At 33.6% G+C, this 22651-nt stretch overlaps 1 protein-coding gene across 1 annotated transcript; it reads right to left on the bottom strand.

Moving 5' to 3' along the window:
- On the bottom strand, window positions 7933-20364 carry LOC109831144 (protein RMD5 homolog A-like). The gene is made up of 2 exons (XM_020398483.1): window positions 20197-20364; window positions 7933-9584 (listed from the first exon to the last, which is right to left on the bottom strand). Exon 2 carries the CDS (start codon window positions 9540-9542, stop codon window positions 8355-8357), a length of 1188 nt encoding a protein of 395 aa, XP_020254072.1. The 5' UTR covers window positions 9543-9584; window positions 20197-20364; the 3' UTR covers window positions 7933-8354.

The raw sequence follows: 22651 nt of genomic DNA, 5'->3' as shown, positions 1-22651 counted from the left end.
TGTTTTTTAAAACGGTTAGAAATACAAACTCGTTAAAAAACTTGATTTTGATGAAATTCTTTCAAACAAGTTCTGAGATTCTTTTTAATGGATTGATAGACTTTAGGAAAGATGTAAAACAATATCATTTAGTCTATAATCCAAAAACACGATGTATTCCTAAATGGATGTATGATACGATAAATCGGGAAAATGTGTACGTGTATGATTTGAGCTTAAAGCATAAACACATAAAGTATAAACACCTAAGACTAATAAACACTGTACCAAGCTAATGATCTTCATGAAGCTTGATCTTGGTTGCGGGATGAGGCACGATAGTGAGTCTTGACTTAAATGCGCAAATCTTCATTTCGATTTCCACCAACCTCCAAGATATCGACGTTAAGGCTCAAATCCTTCCAACCTCTGACTGCGGATGTTTGTGTAAGATACCTAACAAGAAAATGTAAATACTTGAAAAGAGATGTTAGGAATTGTTTGTTAATCATCAAAACCAGATTAGACAATAGGTTCATAAACATGAGACCTAATAGTTACTCTATGATACATATCTTTAATCACATATGAAAGTACCCTAATGCCACTAGGAAAGAACCCTAGAGGGGGCTAAATAGGATTTATGCTAATCTAATCCGATTTAAGCTAATTTAAAACTAATTAATAATATATCCTAGCAAGGATGATATTCAACAAGATATGAGCAAGGATATATAATTAACACAAGGGTGAAATAAACATAAACAAAACAAGATAGTGTGCAATATAAACAAAGAGCAATTAACAAAGGAGATATAAGATGAATACAAAAATAAGTGTGCCAATGTAAACTCAAACAAGCGATATGATCACGGAGTTCGGTCCCCACAACCTACGTCTCCGATCCTCACCTCGAGGAGATCTCCACTATCATAACCAGGTTTTCTACGCTCACCCGAATAATGTTTACACCTCACACTCGATTTTCTAGTTCACCGAAAACTTTACAATCACTCACAATGCAACTACACTAACTACCACATCAAGTATTGGTCTCTAGCCCGTGTCTCCCTCAAGTGTTAGGAATTACAACCTCTCTCTAGGCATTATCATCTACCCCACTCCTCTTAGGATGACCCCATCTCTCACCACACACTCCTCTTGATGTACTAGTGTAATACAAGGTAAACTTCACAATTAGGCACTCTAATACACTTCGCACAATTGCAAATACACTTCACACCTTCTAAGTGTTGGCCTAGCCCATGTCACCTTCCTCAAGTGTTCGGAATTATCACCTCTCACTAGGATTTACTACCAACCCCACTCCTCTTGGAACCGACCCCGTCTCTTACCAACCACTTCTCTCAGTGTCCAAGTGTAATACAATATGTAACTCACAATAAAGATCGATACAACAAAACGTTCTCTAATATGGATGAGAACTCAATGTAAACTCACTCTCAATTGTTACAACTCCCCACAACCCAAATTATACTAAGTATGAAAATAAAATAAGCACAATGGTTGTGTGCGTAAACAATGAGAAAAACAAATATAAACTCAACGTAAATCTAGCTTTTGAAAATATGCTCAAACGTATAAAATAGCTAGGATTGAGTTTAAAAAAACTTCTCTATAGATCAAGAGAGAGAGAGAAGAGTTGAATGCTCAAACACCAATAGATGATCTCCACTTGCTCTTGTGAAATTATCTTCACAAACAAAACTCTTAAACAAGGCTTAAACACCTTTAAACAAACTAAACAAACTTTTAAAACCCTTGTAAAACGTTTCTCTTTAGTTGAATAGAACTGAGGATATGTGGGGTTATTTATAGGAACCCTAAAGCCAAGAAAAAACAAGGCAAAAAGACCAAAAAATCCAAATCTGTAAAAAGTTTAAAAAACTAGCCGTTACAGCATCAATCGACTGATGGCTTTCATCAGTCGACTGATGAGCTGACCGTTAGAGGCATTTTCCAGCTCATCAATCGACTGACGGACCTTATCAGTCGATTGATGACCTCATCAGTCGACTGGTCAGTTAACCAATACAGAACATAAACTTTTTGATATTCCAGGCGATTTCTTCAGTCGACACATCAGTCGACTGATGTCATCAGTCGACTGACCAGTCGACTGATAACAGGTTATTAGCCCGTTTTGAAAAAGAAATCTGATTTTCAAACTCCTTTTAAAAATAGCAAATAAAATCAAAAAAATGTAAAACTTTAGGAAATAATTATAGACATGATAATAAACATGCTACAAAAACTGGTTTTCAAAAAGCACCTCCCAAATAAAGGAAATAATTATAGACATGATAATAAACATGCTACAAAAACTGGTTTTCAAAAAGCACCTCCCAAATAAGAAATCTCTTCATTTTACATTCAAAAAGCACCTCCCAAATAAGAAATCTCTTCATTTTACAAAATAGTCCAAAACATGTAAATGAAAAATACTTGTTTTTGACATTGGACATAAACCAACTTTTAAAACTATATAAACTAATTTTATAGACTTGATAAAGGATATAAAATATTGTTATGAAGTCTACAAACTAGAAACACAATATTATGCAAAGAATGAAGTTTTGCACAATATATGCATTTGACAAAATTATAATTGTTAGGTCTTTTTATTTTGATGATGTTTAACAAAAAAATTACCAATAATATTTTTTGTCTAGTGTTTGTGTTTTATATTTAATCTAGGCAAACAATATGTTGGAGGATGGATGGAATCGAGCATTCACGATCATATCCAAAGGAGGTTGGCAGAATAGTGGTTGAAGCATTGCAATTCAAGTTGAAGATCCAAGTTCAAGCTTCATCCATAAGTTTACCAAGTCGAGCTCATTGAAGACCTTCATCAAGCTTGGGTATAATAGTTTATAGTGTTTGTAGTATAGGTTTATACTTGTGTATTAATACTTTAAGCTCGTATTATTCACACACACGTATTTGATGATTTTATCAAAATATAGGTATTTTTGATAAAATATTATTTTATTAGTATATAGACTTCAACATCACTTTATACATAGTTTATCAAAGTCTATAAAATCATTTTTTAAAGTTTCAAAACATTGTTTAGTCAAAATGACAAAAACAAGTGTTTCATGTTTTCATGTTTTGGACTAGTTTTGTAAAATAAAAAGTTTTCACAAATATAAAGCGCAATTCCAAAAATTCTTTTTGTAACATGTTCATTTATATTTTTATAAACATTTCCCAAAGTTTCATAATTTTTGAAATTTATTTGCTATTTTTAAAGGCACTTCAAAAATCAGTTTTTCAGTTTTAAACAGGCTGATAGTGTGTTATCAGTCGACTGATCAGTCGACTGATGATTTCAGGCGACTGATCAGTCGACTGATGAATATGTCTAGAATCCTCATTTTCCTCTCTACTTTGTTTCAGTCGACTGATCAGTTGACTGATGTGTCGACTGATGTGTCGACCAATGACATGTTTACAGTTTCCAGATTTTCGGTTCTTAACCAGTTTACAAAATAAATTATTTCTCTCAAATGAGAAGTTATATTTACAAAATTCTTTCTCTAACATATTCACATGCATGTTTAGAAACTTCCATAAATATTTCATGATTTTTGGAGTTGATTTACTATGTCAAATTGATTTTACAATATCGGTTGTTTCAGCAGTTTTTAGAAACTGTAATATCTGTATTCAAACATTTATTTCTCTCAACTGGGAAGTGATATTTCATAAATTATTTATCTAACATATTTATCTATATGTCTAGAACCTTCCCTAAAAATTTAATTATTTTTTGATTTGATTTACTATTTTTAATTAATTTTATAAAACTAGATACGTAAAATTCCAGCTCTCTGAAACTATCTGTTTTTCTTCTGTCGAGGTTATCAGTCGACTGATGTACATTTTCAGTCCACCGACAACCTCATAATGGCTAGTTTTTCCATATTTTCATATATCCATTATTTTTTTTTCCAGATTTTCATATATCCATTATTTTTTCTTTTTTGCTTGGTTTTCTTGGATTTTTGGGGGTTGTTTCTTCATCCTATTTATACCCCCTTATACATCAGTTCCATAGACATCCAAGAGAATGTTTTAAAGAGTTTAACAAGGGTTTAAGCTTGTTTTGTGTTTTTTTAAAAGAGTGTTTAAGAGTTTGTTTGTGAAGATAATTTCACAAGTGTTTGAGGAGATCATCAATCTTGTTTGGGCTTCAATCTATATCCCTCCACTCTTGTTTTAGAGAAATTTTCTTAAACTCTTTATCTAGCTTGTTTATGCTTAATTTTTCATATCTATTTTGCTAGATTAAATTAAATTTAGACTTGTTTTGATTTTTCTCATTGCTTACATACACAACTATTGAGCTTATTGTATTTGCATACATTATATAATTAAGTTGTGGGATTGTGTGACTAAGAGTGTGAGCTTACATTGTGTTCTCATCCATTATAGAGAACAATTTATTTGTATTGAGCCTTATTATGAGGATTCACTTTGTAATACACTAGTACACCAAGAGGAGTGTGTGGTAAGAGACGGGGTCGTCCCAAAAGGAGTGGGGGTAGGTGGTAATGCCTAGAAAGAGGTTGTAATTCCTAACACTTGAGGGAGACATGGGCTAGAGACCAACACTTAAGGTGGTAGTTAGTGTAGTTACATTGTGAGTGATTGTGAACGTTAATCGGTGAGCGTTAAAAACCGACATTGTGAGGTGTAAACGTTTTTTGGGTAAGCGTAGAAAACCCGGTGTGATAGTGAAGATCTCCTCGAGGTGAGGAGCGGAGACGTAGGTCGTGGGGACTGAACTCCGTGAACATATCCTTTGTTTGGGATTACATTGGCGCACTTATTTTTATGTTCATATCTTATATCGCCTTTGTATATTGCTTGTTGTTTATATTACCCACTATCTAGTTTAGATTATTTACCATTGTGTTACTTGTATATCCTTGAGCATATATTTGTAATATTTCATTCTTGGTAGGATATATTGTTAATAAGTTTTAATTTGACATAAATCGGATTAGATTAGCATAAACCCTATTCACCCCCTCTAGGGTTCTTTCCTAGTGGCATTAGGGTATATATATATAAAACCAAAATGTATGTGTGTATATGATTGAGCTTAAAGTATCAACACACATAATAATAAAGCCTAAACTAAATATACCCAAGCTTGATAGATCTTCATTGAAGCTCTTCTTGGTAAACTTGCGGATGAAGCTTGAACTTGGATCTTTAACATGAATTGCAATGCTTCAACCACTATTCCGCCAACCTCCATTTGATTTGATCGTGAATGCTTGATTCCATCCATCCTCCAACATATTGTTTGCCTAGAATAAATACAAAACACAAACACTAGACAAACAACATTAGTTGTAAATTGTTTGTTAATCATCATCAAAACAAAAAGACCCAACAACATCAACATATATACTAGATACATGTTTCTTTTCTAACACCAACCACATTACTTCTCTAGTCTCTAGGCACTCTATCATAAGCTTTTTCTAGATCAATAAAAGCCATATTTAGATCCTTTCTCTTCTCTCTATATCTCTCCTTCAACTATCTCAAAATATATATATGTTCCATAGTTGATCTCCCAGACATAAAACCAAATTGATTTTCAGACATACTTTGCTCTTTTCTTAGTTCTTGCACAATTACCCTCACCCAAAGTTTCATAGTATGACTCATGAGTTTTATACATTGATAATTTGAACAATTTTGTATATCCCCTTTATTCTTATATATCGGTATCAAAGTACTAATCCTCCACTCATCCGACGTTTTTTCATCTTGATAATCTTATTAAATAGTTTAGTTAAATATCCTAAGCCTATATCTCCAATATATTTCCAAACTTCAATAGAGATATCGTCTGGTCCTACAGCTCTTCCACTTTTCATTTTCTTTAGAGCATCTTAAACATCGATAATCCTAATTTTTCAACAATATCTATAGTTTCTATCATTCACTATACGGTCAAAATCCCTATTTTGCTCACTTGTTCGGTTATCATTATATAATTGATAGAAATAACTCCTCCACCTCTCTTTTATTTCCTCGTCGGTCACTATAACTCTTTGATCCTCACTTTTAATATACCTAATATTATTCAAATCTCTACTCTTCTGTCTCTGATCTAAAGCAAGCCTATTATATATATATATATATATATATAAATATAATATATATATATATTATATAATATATATAATATATAGAATAATATATATATATATATATATATCATATATATATATATATTATATATATATATATATATATATATAATAATAATATATAAATATATATATATATAATATTATAGTTAGCAGATTTGAATAATATTAGCGTAATCTCTCTCCATCGAATCAAATTAGCAAAGGCGTGGTCGTTCATGAGCCCATGCTAAAGTTTCAATTAATTACCTGCCAATATCCACCAGATTAAGAACAAAAATAACAGTAACCAAACAAGCATGTCCAAATAAAAACATTCCACACTCCATACCGATAAACTATCAATACCAAAAGGATTATATCCATTGATAAGTTTATTGAAGAGTTTAACCATAGAATATCTCGTTAGCTGCCCCACATCAAATAAGTGGAAGATTCATTAACTCGTGAACGTTACCAACCTTGCCAAATGTGATGTGATTTCCAATGCCATAAAAGTGACACAATCTAATGGTATTTTAACATCCAGAAAACTGCTAATATAAAATGATGTCCCAATCAGAAATACACAAGTACCCCCACGTCCTAAGGATTACCTAATATTATCTCAAGAATCTCTACTCTTCTTTTCTCTAAATCTAAGCCCAGGTATTATAATACTAATATAATATAATATTATTATATATATATTATATATAATATTATATATATATATAATTATATATATTATATGAGAGAAATATGAGATACCTTGGTTACCAAGTCTTTCATTGAACTCTCGAGTAGTGGAGGTGCGTCACAAATCTAGCCCCTACATTCAGCCTCGGCAGATGGAGCCTCTTTTTTAAAGTAGGGTGAATAGTAATTGAGGCTCATCTTCTCCGAGCATGATGTTAGGGTCTTGATTATGGCCTTCTTACTACCAAGTTCAATGGAGAAACTTAGTCACCAAGGTTACTCCATATTTCTCTTCTCTCTCTCTCTCTCTCTCTCTCTCTCTCTCTTTTACTATATATTATATAATATATATATATATATATATATATATTTATATATATTAATATATATAATATATATATGATATATATTAATGATAATAATATATATATCCCTCCCTGCTTTAGATTCTAATTTTTTATAAAATCTTATAAATTTTTTCGTGAGCTTTGTATTTATTCTCACTAACAGCTCTTTTTGCTTCCTTCCTTACTAGTTTATATTTTTCTAAGATTTCTTTACTCCTATACTTTTGCCACTCTTTATATAAAGTTTTCTTCTCTCTAATATCCTTTTGTACACTCTCATTCCACCATCAACTCTCCTTATTGTTCAATCTACAACCTTTAGATGTTCCTAGTATATTTTCAGCCACTTTCCTAATACAAGAAGACATGTTATTCTACATAATATTAGTCTTATTATCTATATTCCATATATCTTATTTCATAATCTTATCTTTAAAATGTATTCCATATAATAAAGTTTGTACTCAACGGAATATATGCTCCTACGATAACAATTTTCTCCATTCATGAAGATCAGAAGAAGTATTTCTGGTAAGGACGATCACGAATTCTTCAGCAAAATGAGCAAGCAACAACATTGATAGACAGCAGGTAACAGTCGGTCAAAATCCCAAACAACCTCAAACGCATTCGGCTTCACAAATATATTTTGATAAATATAAAAGAACAGATCGCCACTTGAACATAGAAACAACATGGTTAGGAGAAGGAAATTTACACTTGCCTAACACAAAGACTGTCAACTCCACATTTGGATGAGTTTCAAGAGTTCGCTCAAACAAACAAGCTTTTCTCAATAAAAGAGAGAGAGAGGGGGAAAAAACAAGTTAATCCTTTTCCACCTTAACACAGCAACAGCCAGTCTATGCGCATCCAGACGGCTGCAGGTGCTTACCATCGTGTGTCAAATTTACATCATTAAAAACAAAAGAATCCTACAGAGGGAAAATTATATCGATAAAGAGGAAAGAGACTATGAAATAGATCAATCTGGGCAATCGCTACTGTTTAGTATTGCAGTTGTAACTACACTGACAATCATTGCACTGATACGTTAGTATTCACTCTCTTATACCTCCTGCTATGATATTCTATAGAGGGCCTTCTATAGGATTTTTCGTCAAAATTCCCCTTCCAAAGTTCATAACTAAAAATGGAGCTGCCTGCATTGGGCAACATTGGCTTCCAACGGGCAGAACGGGCACTTAAAAGGCCGACTGCTGTTTTTGGATAACTTGACTATGGACTGCTTGGACAATACATGCCCACAAGGCATCAACATAGGTGGGTTCTCCTCACTTCCTTGCTCCCGAATAATTGGACATACAAAGATTGAATGAAACTGGAACTCCCTTCCAAGATCTACAGGTACTGGAAGTTGCTTCATAGACTGCCATTCGTGCTTCTTAGTAACAGCCGTCACACTTGCAAGCTTTAGTAAAGTTGGCAATCCCTGGAATCCAGCAGTTATTGCCATGGTTAAAGGACTCTCATACGACTGGCCCAACAAACTGCAGAATTGCTGAGTGAGCTCTTCGGTTATCTTGTCACAATAAGTTGCCGACAGGGAAATGAAATCATCACTACCATAAGGTGATTGATCCAGATGACCTGCCCACAAGAGACAGGCCATGAGTTTTTGGATCTCAATCCTGTGTATAGAAGCAAACGGTGCCAGGTATTTCCGTGCATAATTCAGAGCCTCGGTTCTGCTACCCTTCTTCAGCATCTCCACAAACTGCAACTGGTGAAGTTTCAGTTCAAGGTTTGATCCATTCTGCAATAGACGCTTGCTTTGTGCAGTAGCCCATTTTAAGGCAGGTTCAAGATTCTCACCCTTCATCTCACCAAGAATTTTGTACATCTCCAAGAATGATTGCTTCAGGGGAGCAATAGCTGCAGTGGCTGAAGGCTCATTTGCAGCCTCATGTAGAAAGCAGTCACCAAGATCAAACAGACCTTGCCTGTAGCAGTGAGTTGCAAGTATCTCATTAATCATGGAAACGTCAAAATCAACATGTCTATATGCCTTTGATATGTCTGGATTGAAATGTTTTTCGAGGAATTTAGTGTACTTGCTGAGTGCAATGTTAAGCTCCTTCTGAGATCCTTCCAATTGCTCCATGGGAGCAATCTCCTTCAGTTTACTACTCAGTTCTATAAACAGCGATTTCTGACCGGCAGAGTCAGTAGCATTATCAATTGACAGCATTTTCATTAGTACAGATTCAATCTCCTGTCCAACTTTGTCAACCACATCTTGTGTTCTGGAAGATGACAGCTTTTGCCTCTTGGCAACTCTGTCAAATGCATCTTTTATTGAACTTAGTTCCATTTCCTTCGAGCTTTAATATAACTCACCAGAGTATCAAACAACCTGCACAAGTATTCAACGCATCATCACTATGGAATGATAATACGCATAAATCAGCTATAAATAGCCGAAGAAAATCAGAGAACCCCAAAGGAAGTCTCCAAACTAAACTAGCTATGATGGTTGCTTAAAACTAGACTGCCAGAATGCTCAAATAAAGACGAGTCATTGTGGACTGTGAACGCTAGAATATCCAATATTCGACTCGGTGACATTCTGCTTTTACCAAGGAACTGCAAAGTTCACACTTATAAAGGCAGTAATAAATCACTAGTTGCAGGGTACGACTCTCATTGCAAAACCAGGAAAGATAAAGAAAAGAAAATTTTGATTTTAGAAAACTGTTTGAAGCAATAAACATGCCCGAAACAGAAAAAAGAAAAGACATAAAGTAATAGAATTTGCACATCAAAAAAGAAGATATACAAGAGATGTTCCCTAAAGAATATGTGGAGCAGCAAAATTAAGAACAAATCTCATATAATCACAAAGACATACGCAGCATCTCAACTAAACCATTGTTTATCCTGTTAACTTCTAGTAATCCCTGATGTGTCAAGGATGTTCTAGGACTATTGACACAGCTTAAGCTGTCATCATCATGACTAAGCATTTTCTCATCAACAAGGAGTCATTCCAAAAATAAACATGAATGTTCAAGGATATTAAAATCTACTGTCAACTGATGTAGTTGTTTTCCTCTGCACAACAAATGGAACAAGCAAGGAACGAAGAAAATTGAGCACCGTCTCATTGGCATTGACAGTATTTTCCGGCGAAAAAGTCAGGCTAACAAAACTACAGAAAAAGCGTTGAACCTAATAGGTCAACTACACAGGGTTTGAATTTAAGCTCATAGACCATAACAATTCTCCATATTCTCCCAGACTAGGAATCTACAGATGATAAATTTGTTATGGAAACTGCATTCATATTTGATGCCCCAGTTATAGGCCAAAAAAGGGCAATCTTATAAAGCTGCTTTTAAGCAAAGTAAAATTCACAATAGAACAAAAATATAAATTCAGAAGATACTCGGAGAATCCAAATAAACATATTGCACATTTTAACTGCAACATGAAACAGTAAATATCAGTGTTGCACGGGTACGGGTGCAAGTTCAAACACGGACACGGACACGGGTGTGGATATGGGACACGACAAAAGTATAAAAGATAGGATTTGAGGACATGGCTACTATATACACATTGAAATTAATAGTTTATATGAGATTGATATTGTTTTTCATTCACATGTTATTAGAAATAAAATTCCTATAATATTTTTATGTTTCTTTTATTGCATAGATTATAATATTTTTATGTTCCTTTTATTGAGTAGATTATAAATTGAAAAACAATTGAGTAGATATCCAAATGACCATTCAAAATCACACTTATAAATTGGATATGGGCTGAAACAAGCCCAACTCGAGTCCAACGAGTTGCAAAATTTGAGGTAAAGTGTAAGATATTTGTTCAAGAAGTGTATCACGAGTGTTTTAAACTAAACATATTATATAATTGACTAGCTTCTGAAAAAAATGTATATAAGATAATCAAGAAGTGTACAAGAAGTGTCCAACACAAACATAGATCCTGGAAGTGTTTGACATGAATATGAGAGCCCAAATGAAGTGTTCGGGTAACCTGAATATGTCGAAGAATATTGTTAACATTTAATTATAAGTGGTATTTCAGAAATGAGATGTGACAGCTTAAACAACAAAGAACATGTCTGATATACTACAAGTGATGTTGTTGCGACAGGGGAAGTCCTTATTAGGTTATGGGGCTGCTACAAGGATTATTGAAGAATTTTTGAGATATGTGAACCCCCACCATTAAAATGGATAATTAAAGACAGTTAGTGACAACTCAAACATATCCCTTGTTAGTAGATCCTGACAATATCTACCAATTTCAAAGAGAAAGTTGATAAAAATTTATTGAAAAATAAAGGGTTTTTTTCGATATTAGTCGCCTAGGCCCCGTTCGGCAAGGGTTCAGTGTAGGGGTTAAAGGGGTTTAACTCTTCACTAACTTGCCAAGTATGTATGTTTTTATTGAGGGATTTGTTGACCCGTGTATTAAGGTTAAGGTTAATCTGTCAAAATGACATGTTAACTATTCTGCCTATTAAGGCGGTGTAAATCTGACCCGCGTATCTTGTGCCTGCCATCGCAAGGGTATTATGTAGAAAAGTAAGATTACCTAGGCCATCAAAATGGTAAATTACCTCTTTAACATTTTATTTAGATGTAAGAGTCTTCAAAGAACAAATATTGAGCTATTGCCAAGTACGCATCCACATTGAAACTTTTACATTTATATAAAACCTATGCTCACGTGTGACTAGTATGTATTTATTGTACCTTATCCTCTCATTGGTATACTTTTAGTGTTGACCACTTCACGTAAATCATTCAAGTTCTTGTACATCTGAAGAGGGATACTCACTTTTGTTTAATCATAACTACTCAGTTTACAATATAATGAAAGAGAGTGCATTTTACATATTTAATTTATAAATGTTTCTCTTGTCGCATAAAATCTAAAATACACCAAGTTGTGGCTATCTAAAATACATATTTAATTTAATTTATAAACGTTTCTAGCGAGTTTTTATAATTTGTGGATCTAATAGCGGACTATCTATAATTTTTAGAATTATGTGTGCTCTTTGTAATCTTTGGATTTTTAGGGGTTTATTTGCAATTTTTGAAACTTAAGGCATTGCTTGCAATTTTCTAATTTTTCATGGGCCTATTTGGAATTCTAGATTTTCCAAGAGGATGTTGTAACTTTTGGATTCGGAGGTGTCTATAAATTTTGGATTTTCATGGATTTGTTTGTAATCTTTGGATTTTAAAAAAGGACCGTTGATAATTTTTTAATTTAGAAAAACCCTACATATATAAAGTAGGAATTTTATATTAGAATTTGCTAATTATGGACAACTTTAGGATTTTTAGATAAGATACAATTAGAAAGGAGTTCATTATTGGAGTGTCTAAATAGTTTTTATTTAGTGAGTGCTCTTAGTAAAGATAGGATTAGGTGTCCACGTGTCAATTTCTTATATGATAGATGGACAATTATCACCGCCCTACAAAATGTGTTAGTTTGCAGTGTATTAGAAACTCTTGTGTGCAATTATCACTATTCTACAAAATGCAAGTGAATTAGAGTCTTTCTGTTTCGTGTAAACATATTCCAGTACATCTATCAAAATGAAATATACATTTACTGCAGTGTTCTTAATTTCTTATATGAATCAGAAGCAAAATCTATGTGACGCCTAGCCAAAGGATCATACTAGAATCAAATTTATGTCATCAACATACGCATCTCAGGTCTTCAATTATTAAGGCTCAATTTTTTCCCATGACTTCTATCTCATGTCTTCAATTGTTAAGTCTATCTCGTCATCATATCATCACCAGTATATAAATACTAGCTAGTGTCCCCTATTTCTCTTCAAATTTTACTCACAAATCAAAATGTGATATAATTCACAATTTATACGTGTGGAATAGAGAGACGAAATTGATGATCATGGAGGACTTGACCATTCAACCTCAATAAGATATCGTCAGTAAGATATCACAAAGTTTTCTTGCTCTGTCACTTATATACTACAAGTTCTATTTTATGTTAGAAAAATACCATAAGTTGTAAAAAAATTGTCACATAATTCCCATCGATCACGCAAACGTGAAAATTATCACACGAATGTTTCTCGATGACACATATAAAAGGTTTTTAATAATGATTATCGGGGATTTATCAGACAGTCACAATTCATATCAGATAGCGGATATGGGGGATATATCAGGGATAAGTAATAATTATTGAAATGGCATTACCGAATGGTGATATACATAATATAATATTCTAAAATATTTTCTAACCATACTTAATAAAATATAAACATACCAAAATATAAATAATTATGTTTAAAATCACTAATCAATGGTAGAAAATCAGGTCAGGTTGGGTTTAAAATGCATTGAATAGATGCATGTTGCCCGAAATCAAAACTCAAAACCAAAGGCCGATAATTTCGAGTTTTGGGCCGACCATATTGGCCAATAACTCACATTATCGCAGTATTATTGGCAATAAATGTCCAAAAATAAAAACCGATTAAGAATCAAACTTATCATAACGGAAGGCCCCCAAAACCGTAAATCGCTGATAATATTAATTTATCGGCCGATATTTAAAACATTGCACGTATAGGCAAAATTTAGAGCTTTTCAACTATTGGTATTTGTTAAACTTGCTATTAAATCAATTAAACATTCTTTTTTAGACTTATCTTAATTCTCCTTTAAAATAGAGTTAGGTCATGTCTAATGATAAATTCATAAAATATTAATGGTTAAAAAGTAATAAAATTAACATGTTAATGTTAGTGCTACTAAAGGTGCTCTAGGGCGCACGCCTCGAACTTCGGGAAGTGCATTTCTCCTGAGTGCCCCACAACAGTGGCCTAGTTCTTTGTGAAAGGGACGCACACACCCCCACGCCACTTTGCAAATACGCCATGCGCTTCATAAGGTTATTCTGAGATGTCGCCTTACTTTTAAAGAAGAGAATCCATTAGTAATTGGGTATGAAATCCGATACCCATTTAAAATTCTATACTTGTTTTGTTAGGATTTTGGGTTATTGGGTTTGATACCCACTTCCAAATTAAACTCAATCTCAATTACACAGCGCGATGTCAAATTAGGGCACATCACCCTCTCCTCTATTTCTCCTTGCGTAGCTCCTGCTGTATCTCCCTTCTCTTCAGTGCAATTGCTGTTCATGAGTTTGTTCTCTCCTCCTTTTCTTCGCCTGTGACTCGAGAGCGGTAGCGAGGTAAGTAGCTCTCCATTTCTTGCTTTCTTTTGTTGTTTTTTCTCTTCTTCATTTTCATTTTTATTCACTTTCTCCTTCCTCGCTTTCTATTTTTATTTGCTTTCTTTTTGTCTTTCTTCCCTTGCTTTTCTTCCTAATAGTACTTTTCTTTATCCATTTACTTTGAAGTTCTAACTTTGAACTATAGTGATGAGTCTGACGACTGCCATCACACTGTAATGTTGCCTTGAGCAATGTGGTCTGGTAAAGATGTATTAGAGAGTAATAGGTATTACATAATGAATAAGTGATGAATCATACCGTTTTTACCTAATAATATTGAGATTCATTCAAATTGGTCTTGATTATTCACAAGTTCACACAATATCTAATACTTGTCACTTCATTCAGTAGTGATGGTTTGTGAAACTTATTACTGTAAAAACTTTCTTGTTTTGTTCAAGCTTATTGATCCGTACTCCACTTGACTCTTAACATCCAAAGAGGGAAAAATTAGCAATGTAATCTAATATACTACTATTCTAGTATGAATTGTTTTCAGGAAATTTATAGTGAATTTGCATGGATATGTTTAATTAAAAATTATGTGCAAAGTGTGCCTCCTTCACTCACGTGCATGAAATTTTTAATCAATTTATGATACTTTTCTGCCACAAAATACAAGTTGTAGTATATAAATTACAGAGCAGAAAAAACTTGTGGTACTTAAGTGCTATTTAGCCTTTTTCCTAGCTACAATTAGATGTATCCTTATTTGCTCTTTCAGTGTAAAGTGTTCGAGCAGGAGCATCTTTTATTGTCTGTGAAGAACTAAAAAATTCCCTAAGTAACATAAAAGTATAAAACTTTCTTACTGAAGCATAAACTTTTTAATGTAGCCATTTGGGTAACAATTTTGCAATGTAAACATATTGAGTATTTATCTGCAAAATCATTTGACTATAGGTTGATCGGCAAGAAGCTCTTACTAATTAGGTGGCATCGAGACGATAATAAGCTCGGATTATTTGGCATCATGGCGCAATAATATGTAAAACATGCTTAAAAGAGAGATGACACCGAGAATTGGGTAGCATTAGGACATTAATATGTGTGACAAGCCGACAAGAGAGATGTATACGAGTAGAGGGTATTATGCTGTTAAAGTGCTAATATGACTAGCCACTTTGCCATTTTATTTGTTAATTTTTCAGCAAAAATAAATTGATGCATCTAAGAATATATTTATTGAAACAAAGTGTAGTTATTAAATTCTCATGCATGAATTGAGTTATTAAACACCAAAAACTTAAAGATGCTTTCGTTTGAGTAAATAAAATGTGTTGGAACCATATTTGGATTGATACGCATAAATTTAACCTACCATCACCAGTTAAGCTATATTTTGTTGATGCGAGGATAAACTCCTAATTTAAACTCTATTTAGCGTTCATTATTCACCATCACCCTTATGTAGTATGTTTTGTGATTTTTCACATAAACCCTCTTATTCGCTCAACTATGTTAGTTTTAAGGCTTTAAATATCGTTACCGTGAAGAATTGGATGGCCGAAATTCATATCAAATTGAGGATATCGAGGAAATATCGAGGATATATGTTAAATGTCGGAATGCCATAACAGATATTTGCATATATAGTATAATGCACTAAAATGTAATCTCCACATAATGAAATCTAAACATACAAACAAAAGTGCAAATCAATGTTGCAATATTGCATTTTATTTTTAGGCCAAAATATCATTTGATAAAATGGGAAAATCATGATATCTCGCTTGAAGCTTGCCAAACACAATATATTGTTTAGAACCAAGCTATATAAAAGGATATATCGGTCAATATATTTGCTGATATATCAATCATATTAGGAATATATCGTCCAAAATAATTAAAAATCGGTAAAGAATATTTAGAGACCATATCAATTACGACAAGTCATGTAAAAGGATATATTGAGCAATATACTGGGCCATGTCAGGGCATTTAAAACAATGGTTTTTTTTACCAACCTCCATTGTTTGATTTTATTATTTATCATAAGTGATTGTTTATATCCATCAAGACATGACACTTGTATTTAATGAGAGTTCTTATTCACTATAAGTTTATTATGCACTATTATTCTTTAGTAATTCTGATTATAGTATATCACCTATATGGAATCCCTATCACAAATTGAGATGCATTCAACCCTCATTGGACTACTGATGAGACTAAGGATATTGGGTATTTATTGTAATTTAATATGGTGCTATTTAGCCAAAATCACAGTTGGTCATATTGAATTACATTGTCATCAAGTATTTCCTGGAGCTATTGGTCCCCTCTTAGGAGCCAAACTTTAAATATTGTACATGTAGATAGATGTAGAGATTTGTTTCCTAGGCTACGGAGGTACCCCAGCCTTGCATAGTGCTATTGTATGATTTGACTAGGTGGCTGATAACTTATCTATGATGATCTCACTAGTACTACCTACATTGTGTGTCGGCTGCAATAAGATTGAAACTAGTGCATAACATTACACGCACAATTTAAATAACAATGAGGATGAGGGATAAGTAATAGAATAAGGTGAGACATTATTTAAGCTATGTCTCGTTAGTGAGTTTCCTATTTTTTATTGTTTTTATTCCACCTTAAGTGAGTTGACACATGCTTTTTCTTATCCAAATAAGAATGTAACTACTTAAATCAAGGTTATCGATAGCGGATAGCGTCGCGTAGCGGTGAGGCATCGCTAAGGCTATTTCGGGCTATTGCGGTAAAATAGCAGTAAAAAACGCAAAGTCAAATAGCGGTCTAATTTAGATACGTATAAATACTAAAAAAAATTTAAAAAAATCTAAGAAATCTAAAAGTACATATTGAATGATTTAAAGAGATCCTAAACATGAAATAGACATGTAACCATCACGTAATACCGAAGATGACTGGAGGAGTCAAAAAGTCGTCTTCGAGAAGAAGAGCTTAGCGGTGACAGGACTGTCCTAAGAGGAGCTCACTGTGAAAGAGTAAGTATCAAGATAGGTGTCAGAGGCTATAAGAGGTGGCGGGAGTATGTTGAAAATCATAGAAGACGGTGAAATGCAATGGTCAAGGGTTGAGTTTAAGTTTTAAAAAATAAGCCTCAAACCGCATTTAAATAGCAGTCAAAAAGCAAATTTCGAAATACAATCGCTTACTATTTACCGTTATGACACACTATTGGCCGCTTTTACGAACAGACATATTTCGCAATATGTGACCGCTATTGCGTGATAGCGTAGCGGGCGATAGCGTCGCGGAAAGGGACCGTCAACGCTATTAGCGCCATTATTGCGGGGCTATTTACTGCTATTTATAACCGTGACTTAAATTAGACTTAAATTAGAATGGCTTCTGTCATGATGCAATTGTAGTACAATCTTTTTGTAGCTTAATTTGTAAGCACTATGATGTGTTGTTGATAATGCAACAATAATATAGTTTGATATATTATGTTTTAGATAGAGTTGTTCTTGAGCCTTACACCATCTTTATCTTATGATGTATTATACATTTTTGATATAAACGTTGACAGTTTTCTTAGGATCTATGTAGACTGCATAGTTAAGACCTTATATTGCACTACATGGACTTAGTTTTCCTTATTGTTCCTCTATGCATCTTTTGGTCTACATTCCTATTATTTCTCTTCTGTACTACATCTTTATTTATACACCATTATCTTATTGCTTATTCAACATCATTGTGAGCTATCTTTCATTCATTTTGTATTGCTTTATCTTGCAGATTATTATTGTCCACAAGTCCGTCTATTTGGGTTCATATTCCTTTTGACGATACTTGCTAGACCTAATGATGGTCCATTTTATTACTCCCCTCCCAAGTGCTATGAACCAGATTGTGAGCAACGGATTAGTTGAGAACATATTTTGGTTAGGTAATGAGTTTATTAAATATATTGTTAGCTTTTAAATATTTGTTTCTTTCCACAATTAAATATTTTTCGAAATGACCCATTTTTAGATAATGAAATAACTAATAAGTAGAAGCAAACATAGACTTGAGATATTACTTTAACAAAGTTCTTGTCATAGTAGTGTATGTGCTAGCTTAGTCATCTGCCATTAGGTCGAGCAGTGTGACAAACCCAAAGCTACTATCAATGTTTAAACTAGAAGACATATTAGACATAGTTACGTTGTATGTGGTACATAGTGGGTTGTGGTATAAATTCGGATACGTAATCCTTCACTTCGAAAATTTGGATTCAATGGGAGTAGCTTGCTTTGATACGCAAGTTTGATCAATGGTATGTAGCAAATTTTTTTGGATGCGCTTACCATCTTCCAAAGTGTATAGTAAAAAACTAGAAACTAGAAAGCTAATTATACATTTCAATATTTTTTTCATACAAATATAGAGTTTATTTTTTTGTTTTGTTTTTCTTTTCACATAGTTTGTGTCAGGATTATGGTTTCATTTCACGTTTTATTGACATAGGTATTTAGTTATCATTTGGCTCCTCTCCACTTCAAAAAAGCAGTGGAGAGACCATTGCTTTTTATCCCAATCATTAACTATGTAATGGGTGATTGTAATACAATCTAAATCAAACACTCACCATACATCCATGTATTACATTAATTTCTAATTTGCAGTACTTAAAGAAAAATCATAACCACCCACTAGATAATCAATGGTTGTGAATAAGTAGTGGTCCATTCACTACTTTTTTGGTAGTAGAGAGGATCTGAATACATTTAGTTATAGTAAAGTCATTGACTTTTATATTCTATTGTGCACCTCCCTTTACTAGATTGCGCATATTGTATTCTATCTTGCACATGTACACTTAAAAGGACTTTGCACCCCGCACAATTATAACTGGTATGGCAATGTTAGGGAACCAATTATGTATCAGAGGGAATAGGTTCGCAAATGTACTGGAAATTGGCTCGATACAACAATTTGAGAGGGTGTCCAAGGAATCGCGCAACTATGATTAGGCATGAAAACAATTTTGTAACTTAAATTGCAGGTTCATTATCTAATAACATTAGAGGTACTTTTGGCGGGAAGGTAAAGTTTGAAGAATTTAGATTTTAGTTCCCTATTGTAATTTCCTCAAGTTTCTGGCTTGAAGGAGACATGCCATAGTGAAGAAATATGTTATCTTTTCGTAACCATCCTGCAATCCTTTTATCTCTCACATTTCTTAAGTCATCACTGCTCTTGTTGTGCCCCTTGAATCCTAAAAAAGTTGTAAAATAAGTGATTGGGGTCTTGATATATGCGTAGTGTTAGTAGGCATAGTCATTGATACTACTGAAAAGCTTCCAAAATCTTACAACGTCTTTTCACTAGCTCAATTATTACTACAATGTTAAAATAAGCACCGGTACATCCGTCATAAAATTCGACTCCAATTCTGAATTTGTTGATATCCATTTTCGGAATCTTTCTTTAATCCAGAAAAATCAGAAAAAAAAAAGTCTAAAGAAATCAAGCAATTCTAGCAAATTACAGATTAATTCAAAGGACTCTACCTTCATCAAAATTAGATAAATTGAATTAAGCACGCAATCTTTTCAACAGACGAAAGGATATTTCTCAAATTATGTACAATAATTGAAGAATTATCAGTTCAAATCCCGTAATTGTACGGCTAAGCTTCATGAAATTGAACTCAATCGAGCATATAACGAATTTATTAGACTATGATTTGCAGTTGAAAACGAAAGCGGGAAGAATCTGACCTTGCTCGGCGTCGATTTCAACGGCGCTCGTTGCAAATTTGATGTCGGATACGGTCTCCTCTTCTAGAGCTGGAGGACACCGGAAACCCTCGTCCGCTTCCAGTCTTGGGCCGGCCTAGGGAAGTAATGGATCTAAAATTTTGTCGTATTTGCATTTCACGCTACAGCTGTTTCGTACGGGCCCCTCGAATCTTTCATATTTTGAAACTTATCCCCGTATCATTGATTAGATTCTCAAATAATTGAAAATGCGATTATGTCTCCGACATTATTGAAAATGTACTCTTTCTAATAAAAGAACAAATATGATTTGGGACTTTCAACAATTATGGTTTGATTCTTTTGTTGTTTGCACTTTCAACTTGTAACCGGAGCTCTATAATAATCACATTTTTATTACAATTTTACATCATCATTATCTGGTTTATATCAATAAATATACCATTAATAATATGTTTTATTTTAATTTGCAGATTGATGAAGAATTAATGAATAAAAGCCCAAAAGACACAAACCTCCTGATTTTCTGCCTTTTATTAAAGCCCAAATATGAAGACAAAAGAAAACCCAAGAAATCTCAAGGATCTATGAAGAAATTGGGTCAAGAAATCAACAAAAATAAAAATCTGTTGCAAGCCAACCGATTGGTGGTCTGCAGAATCAGATTTGTGACTAGATTTTAATTCTTGTTCTCCAAGTTTCATCCAAGGGTTCTTATTCATTATTGTAGGCTATAAATACGGGTAGAGAGTGAGGGGTTAGAGTGTGAAAAGTTTTGTAAAAATTCCATTTGGAGAGGATGATTACTCTTAATTTGTTATTTTTTATTGCAATTAATAAAAAGCAGGAACCCAGGGGGCAGGGAAGAGCGAGGGGGAGGGGGAAGAGAGGGAGAGGAAGGAGGGGAGCTATATTGGGTTGTATATGAACTTATTTTGATAAATTTTGTAACTTTCCTGAATTTTCAAATACTAAACTTTTGAAGATAAATTGTTGTTCATATACATATTCGTGTGTGTTTAATTCATGGTTGAATCATGTATATATTGTTGTTTGCAAATAAATTGGCATATATATGAGTTATAATTCATTGTTGAATCATGTATATATTGTTGTTTGCAAATAAATTGACATATATATGAGTTACAGGTAAATATACAAAACCTGCACAGCAGCTGTGCATGCTGGGTGACCTGCAACTTCACGGGATTTCAAGTCCCGTGAAGTTGCAGTGCAAATTTTCCAGAGACTCGATCTGTGGCAATTTGTGGACTGCAACTTCACGGGAGTTGAAATCCCGTGAAGTTACAGTCACAATTTGCCAGAGACTCGATTCTCTGGAATTGCTGACTGTAACTCCACGGGAGTTCAACTCCCGTGGAGTTTTAAGCAGAAATTAAGCTTCACGGGAGTTGAACTCCCGTGAAGTTTAATTTCTGCATAAACTTCACGGGAGTTGAACTCCCGTGATGTTTCGGAGATTTTTTTACAAAAACCGACCTGTTTTCAGCGCTGGGCTGAAAACAGGTCGGTTTTTGCAATTATTTTGAAAAGGGTCGGTTTTTGCAATTAAATGTGTAAAACGGTTGCTTTTGAAAATTTGTCCTATCATTAAATGATGTATGAATATGGTAGCAAGTTATTTGAGATCAAACAAGTTCATATATGTGAGAGAAATGAGTCAAAACATGCACAGAGGCCAAAACATGCACCATCTAGGGAATACACTGGCCGGTCGACCGACGGCCCATGCTCGGTCAACAAACAAGCATTTTTCCAGAATCCTGATTTGAGTTGGATTCAGATATTTTGAGGCCCAGGTCTACTTGTATGTTATATGTACCTCTTGCTCACGAATTTTCACATATTTTCATCTGAACTTCTAAACCCTAGTAGCAACCATCTCCCTCATAAACCCTAGATTTAAGTTCTGTGATTTCAAGTGCTTTGTGAAGCAAATACCGATGTGAAGGCGAGATTGTTGATGTGTGGCTAGGGAATTTGAGTTGTTTTGCACTTTCAGGCTTTCAAAAGAGGTTTTCAGGCGAGTTTTATCTCTGCTAACCCTACACCCCTTTTCAAATAGGTTTTTATGAGTTTTTAATGTGGTTTTGTTAAGCCTAAAACCTATTTTCGTGCATAAAAATAGTCTTTTATTATATATGAGATAAAGATCTGATCTTTTCGTGTTTAAAAGATTATGAACGAATTATCTAAGGTAAATTAAGATCTGAAAATAATTAAACATGAGTTTTAAATAAGTTTTGATGATTCTCTCAATGTTTTGATGTTTTTGTACATGTTTAGGGGTTGTATATGATATCTCATGTAATAATTCTTGTTTCATGTGTTAGATTAACTTAAGTAATGGTATACAAGTATTTAAAATGTATTTTACATGTTTTATAGTAAGTTAAACAAGTTAGAATCACGAACCCGACACATGAACACAGCC

Source organism: Asparagus officinalis, chromosome 2 (genome assembly GCF_001876935.1).
Source record: "Asparagus officinalis chromosome 2, Aspof.V1, whole genome shotgun sequence".
NCBI lineage: Eukaryota > Viridiplantae > Streptophyta > Magnoliopsida > Asparagales > Asparagaceae > Asparagus > Asparagus officinalis.
This window is presented reverse-complemented; position numbering and strand designations above follow the sequence as displayed.

Excerpts from the sequence above, each read along its gene's own strand:
- LOC109831144 (XM_020398483.1), bottom strand. The coding sequence starts at position 9,542 with ATGGAACTAAGTTCAATAAAAGATGCATTTGACAGAGTTGCCAAGAGG.